General features: G+C 39.1%; 1 protein-coding gene across 1 annotated transcript; it reads left to right on the top strand.

The window, feature by feature from the left end:
- Nucleotides 1–3,547: 3,547 nt before the first annotated feature.
- Nucleotides 3,548–5,652, top strand: nanp (N-acetylneuraminic acid phosphatase). Its single transcript, XM_004554524.3, has 2 exons — nt 3,548–3,698; nt 4,466–5,652. Exons 1-2 carry the CDS (start codon nt 3,588–3,590, stop codon nt 5,096–5,098), a joined length of 744 nt encoding a protein of 247 aa, XP_004554581.2. The 5' UTR covers nt 3,548–3,587; the 3' UTR covers nt 5,099–5,652.
- The last annotated feature ends 348 nt before the right edge of the window (nt 5,653–6,000 follow it).

Genomic DNA, 6,000 nt, shown 5'->3' with positions numbered 1-6,000 from the left:
TGCCTCCCTGCTGGTGCGCTGGTTCAGTGGCTGGTCAGGAGAGCTCAGGTGCATCAGCACAGAAACCGAGGCTAGTGGAAGAACTGGCAACCAGCCAGACTACTATGGGAGGTCCTATATTCTCCTACACAGGAACATTCATAGTAGCCACATTTCAGATGATAATCAGCCACAAAACAAAAAAAACACTAAGAAAGTGGACAGTTTATGTGCATTTGGATTTTTTAGTACCCAAGAGACGCATGAAGCTTAAGATTTGACTATTGAGATTTGCTGCTTGTAGAGGAGACACTTCTATAGGTCACACAATTTATATAAGCTGTGCAGAAAGGCGTATCGCTCCTTGATCACAGAGAGCATTTCATAACCGCCCGAGGAGGCACCATCCTGCCCCGGATTGTGTTGATTTTGTTTGTGTGTACGTGCAGCTTAAAACTCATCCCATTGCTTCCATAACAAGTGCCATTTGACACACCAGTGTTTCTCTATTTAGACTGTAGTTCATGCATTCCCCTACACTCGATTAAATCTCACTTGTACGTGTATATGTGTGTGTGGCAGTTTGTCTCTATATCAGAGGGAGGTTTGTTGGAGGCAACTTTACAAAGTAGGGACAACTAGGTTTCAGTTATCCTTCCTAACGCAGCGTGCATGACAGATCCAAATCTTTCAGAACTGAAGAGCATTTAGATATTTCAATGATTTAATGAAACGTTGTGTCACCTGGTTATGAGAAGTGCAGATGAAGTACTATCTACATGAGGGGATCCTCATATCTTTTGACCTGCACAATTCCTATGATTCATGCCTGGTGTCACGTAGCACTCAGAACATGCCTGTAAAGTTCAGGTAACCATATTCACCTGCTGTTAATAATGAGGCGGAGCAGCAAAATCCATTTAATAACAAATGATCACCACCTTCTTTTGATATCCTACACTCACCTGTCCCAATGACTTGTAGGCCTGACCCAGAATTAGTCCAGAGAGAGCAGAAGACACGCCAAAAGCACAAACGCACACACACATAAAGAGATCAGAAACACAGATGAGCACCTCGGATCTAAAGAGCCGAGTGAGGGTCACAAGAAAAACAGGTGATGATAATATCTTTAAACTAGTGGAGGGGGAAAAATAGATCAAAAATACCCTGATATCATATTCCTGTTATGAAAAGGTTACAAAGAGGAATTGCACCCTTAATAACCGTCTTTTGCAGGAGATTCGTGACCAGCTGAGAGATAGCGTGTGACTGTGCAGCCACGGTTACCCATACAGATAAAGGAGGATGGCTGTCGTGCACACAAAGACACCAGGTCTCATCGGTCATTCAGATGCCTGCACTTTCTTGGAAAGAGTGACAAGTATTAGGGAAGTTATTTGTACCCCCCACCCCCCTCACATGAGAGGGGAAATTCCATCTTTACACTTGTAAGTGTGCTCTTCACTCATTCACTGTTTATGTTTCGTTTCCCCTTTTAAGTTTAGGAGTAAAAAAAAAAGAGGTTTTGGATTCATTTAATGCACGTCTGTAATTTGAATAAGCGTATCCTTCGCATGCAAGCATCAAGTGCTGTTTGGTCTGGCAGATAAAAACAGGTTAAGCCTCCCACACTATTTTTGCCCCAGTTTCTGTAAAAAGGCACAATCGCTGGAGCTGCAGACAGAGTCCTCTGAAGTAACGTGAGAAAGGATTGTTGTGATTTCTGATCAGGTTTGGTACGAGAGTACAACAGGCTTGCACACTGTTGCGTGTGAACCTCTGGCTCACTGCCAGATGAGACAGCGTTAAGGACAGGTTGCATAAGAACTGAGGTATGTTTTTATTTTGAAAGAGTGTGTGTCACGGAATATGGTTTAAATTAGAAATATGCCTGGTCAAGAGTCACGTAGGCAATTTATGTAGACAAGCGATGACACTGATGGTTTCCTGCTCTATCATCACCTTCTGGTGGTTAAGATAAGCAGGACACAGACAAAGTGCACGCATTAAAAGGGAACTAGGGCTGTGGAAAATAGTGCACAGAGTCTAAATCACAATGAGGCAATGGATACGTTTAGGAAAGCTGCTATATTTGGGCTTTAGAAATATAAATTAAAGCTGTAAAGCCAAAACTATTATATTTGATACATGAGTTTTTGGGACCTTTCAGTGTGATTTTTTTCTTTTTCTGAGAAACCTGAACAAAATTTACAGTGACTTTTTAAACCAATACATTGCACGATATAGCAAAAAAAAATCGTACAAATTAAAACCTATATATGGACAGTAACATTTAATTTATTATTTTTTAATAGTTAAAGGATTAAAATAAAAACTCCAGTTTAAAAAATATAAATGAGAATTTATGTCATGAACTATAGAATACATCTCATCAAGTTGTTTAAATCATGAAGACCAATGCACTATAGATGCTGAGTTCCAAAAACTGTGTAAATGTTTTGTGTTTTGTTGAGTCACTGTGATCAGATTCTTGATTGATTTGATGTATTTCATTTCAAGTAAATATCACTTGTACTATTGTACTGCTTGCAAATATTTGTATTTATATTTTGACAAATTGTGAATAAAGTTATAATCAAAGGTATTAGTAACTATTAATCGGGGAAACAAGAACTAAAATTATTGTCATTACAAAAAGCGAGGAATCTCATCTGCAACATAATGCTGGACGCAAGAATGCAATACCTCGTTTTAATGGCGCCATCGCGAGGAAAAACATCACAATGCCCAGAGCTCTTTGAGTAAGTCATTCGAAATACTAAGTGTGCATTGTATTTAATAAGAAAGAGCACTTATCCTCATGCTAGTGCACTTAATCATCATTTATAGTCACCTTACAGTCCCATTATGTCGTTTCCCGAAAGTCTTAGTCAGAGATTAGCGGTCAGAGTTATCACGACATGACTGAAAGAACAAGGAAGAACAACTGTCAGAAAATGATTAACTTAAAAATGTTTATTTTGTTCCAAGAAAATATAGTAATTATATTATTATTTGACTGTGGTTATTTAGCATTCTTTAAAAAAAAGAAAAAAGAAAAAAAAGACCAAGTTTAAAATATATGAGGGTAAGGCTTGCAAGTTAAACTATCCACAGATTTAACTACACTTTTTGTATAATACAAACTACAGTAGGAAAGGCAATTTTGAAGTTCTGTATTTATATATTGTAATTACCCGCTAAGCACTTCCGGGAACTATCTGAAGGCTATTCGATTCACGTGACGATCATGTTCTTTTTAGTTTTCTCAAAAAATTGTTAACAATTAATACCGGGGATACATAAGAGGGAATAACTAGGGAGGAATATAATAATAATAATAATAATAATAATAATAATAATAATAATAATAATAATAATAACAATAATAATAATAATAATAATAATAATAATAATAAAACTTCATTCATTTGCATTTCATTCAAATATTCAAATTCAGGAGAAGCAGAAGTTGAATTAAGTATGTGAAGTCTCTCTCCATCCAACAGCTACATAGCAATGGATTGATGTTAATTAGAACTACAACTCCCATGAATCGTTTCACTCGGCAGCACTTCCGCAAACGACCAGCGTTTTGGCGTAGAATGATAGAGCACTCCTCTACCGCTGACGACATGGCTGTGAAAGCGATTTTGTTTGATTTGGACAACACGCTCATTGAAACGAGTCGAGCAGGTGAAGTGGCGCTAATAAAGGTAATAAAATAAAGAAATTATTCGCCTAGAATTTAAGTTATTTCCGTCAGCTAATTACAGTCGGTTTTTGTAAGTTTAAGTGCGTAGACTAGTGACGTCTTTCAGTCAACCCAATGATACATTTATTTTACTGTCTTCAGTTCGGGGCTCTTTATTGTCTATTTTAACTAACTGAGTGGCTGTTATGGACGTTTGCGCTGCTGTTGCTGCCTAGTTTTCACTTTTATTGTCCGATTGGCAGGACCGCATACGGAGTCCGGAAGGGGCCACTATTCAGCTAATCACTAAACAGGCAGGGGCTCCGTTTGTCCTTCTTTCGAAAACTTTCGGATTGGCTAATCCTTGCAAACCAAAGTTTTGAACAGCTAGTGGATGGGTGTGCTCACAGACAGAGCAGTGCGTCTGAGATGACCATCCCCGACACTCACACTGTACAAGAGAATAAAGAAAGGGAGATTAGAAAAAAAAAGTTGTTTTATATATATCTTTTTTGCTACAACAATTCCAAATGCCACTAAAGCATGGAAAAATCAGAAAAAAAAAGCACATAATACATGTGAGGAACTAAAATCCTGTCGCACCTCAAAATTGCTTGTTTAGAGTACGAGAATACTAAAGCCCCTACAACCACCTAAATAAATGCCCTTCTTTGTATCTTTGGTTGTTCTTCAGCCACAGATGACTATTTTTATTTTTTGCATTTGCATAAAATGAAAAAAGGATTTTGGAGGCTAACATCTTGTGGTGAATTTCTGAATTTCATACAGACCAGTGAATTTTTGAAGACCACGCTGGGCCTTGATGACAGCACCGTCTGCACCATTTGTGACAAGTTCAAGCAGAAGCTGTTCCATGAGAATTTTGACTGCTCAGCTGGTCAAACCATAGATGATGTCCGTGCGCATCACTGGGAGGAAAGCATCAAGGAGACTGTAGGGAATTGCTCTACGCCTTCTTTGCCAGCTCAGTGTTATAACATGTGGAAAAGCAGTCGTCTGGAGCTTCTCACTCTTTCTCCTCAAGTATGCAACCTCCTGAAACAGCTGCGCAGCAGATACAAGCTGCTGCTGCTGACCAACGGCGTAGCCCAGACCCAGAGAGAGAAAGTGGCGACGGCTGGATGTGAGGAGTTCTTCGATGCCATTGTGATCGCAGGAGAACACAAAGAGCAGAAACCATTCCCCTCCATCTTCAGGTTGTGTTTCAGCATGCTGGAGGTAGAGGCTCTGGACTGTGTGATGGTGGGAGATTCTCTGGACACAGACATTCAGGGGGGCTTGAATGCCGGAGTTCGGGCCACAGTTTGGATTAATAGTGCAGGGGGGGGCGCGTCAGAGAAGCCAGACTACACTATCACTACTGTTCTGGAATTACCAGATATTCTGGCACAGCTGCAATAAGAACAACTGGTGAAGAGTGAATGAGTTTTACTTGAGATGTTGTGGGAATTTTTACCTATTGATATAATTGATTTAGATATGACTACTCCTATTAGTTTTCCAGTGTTCAACGAGGTGCATTTTAATTTGAGGTTTCTGGTTGGGATTTTAGACACCGTAATTTTGAACATAGAGTCTGTAAGAAAATGTGTGTTGAAGCTTCACTATTATACACATGAGGCAGTCAAAGTAATTGCATTTAGTTAAAAACTCGAGTACAGTTAAGATACTTGTACGAGATTATTAAGCATGTTTTTGACATTGGCACTGTTGGGTTCAAGGCATTTCAGACTGATGCCCTATTGTAATCACGTTAAATTTTTCCATAGCACATGCATTTCTGTATTCAATTCAGTAATCACATTAGTTATAATTTATTCTTCAGTTACACAAAGTTACCTGCATGATGAAATAAAAACACGTGTATATAATCAGCTAATTTCAGCTTGTGTGCTGGGAGGAGTTAAATGGACTGAACTAAAGTGCTTTTATAAAACTTGCCTCATTCACCCATTCATACGAGCACTGTTTTTCTATGCCTTACCTATGTAAGTGCTTTCTATCTAACATTCACAGTGTCATACACCGATGGATTGGCAACTTGGGGTTAGTATCTTGCCCAAGGCGTGCAGACTGGAGCAGATGGGGACTGAATCACCAGCCGTCCTATTACTAGGTTACCTGCTCTTTAGACTTTTGAAAATTGGAGAATATGGACATTATTTTTGTTTTATTGCACAAAAGTACAAGAGTGTACAGGTAAAGTGCAAACTGTGTCCAGGACAGAAACAACTGCATCATACTGCTAAGACAACATCGTCTCATTGCGAGCATCAGCACATACAGCACGCCCACACAAACTA

The sequence above is a fragment of the Maylandia zebra genome, linkage group LG13 (assembly GCF_041146795.1).
Source record: "Maylandia zebra isolate NMK-2024a linkage group LG13, Mzebra_GT3a, whole genome shotgun sequence".
Classification (NCBI taxonomy): Eukaryota; Metazoa; Chordata; class Actinopteri; order Cichliformes; family Cichlidae; genus Maylandia; species Maylandia zebra.
The sequence above is the reverse complement of the archived record's forward strand: the minus strand, read 5'-3'. Positions and strand labels throughout refer to the sequence as shown.

What these genes read in the sequence shown, in the direction of transcription:
- nanp (XM_004554524.3), top strand. Translation starts at nt 3,588, where the DNA reads ATGATAGAGCACTCCTCTACCGCTGACGACATGGCTGTGAAAGCGATT. An exon ending in GTGAAGTGGCGCTAATAAAG is followed by an intron (nt 3,699 to 4,465) that starts GTAATAAAATAA and finishes AATTTCATACAG; the next exon opens with ACCAGTGAATTTTTGAAGAC.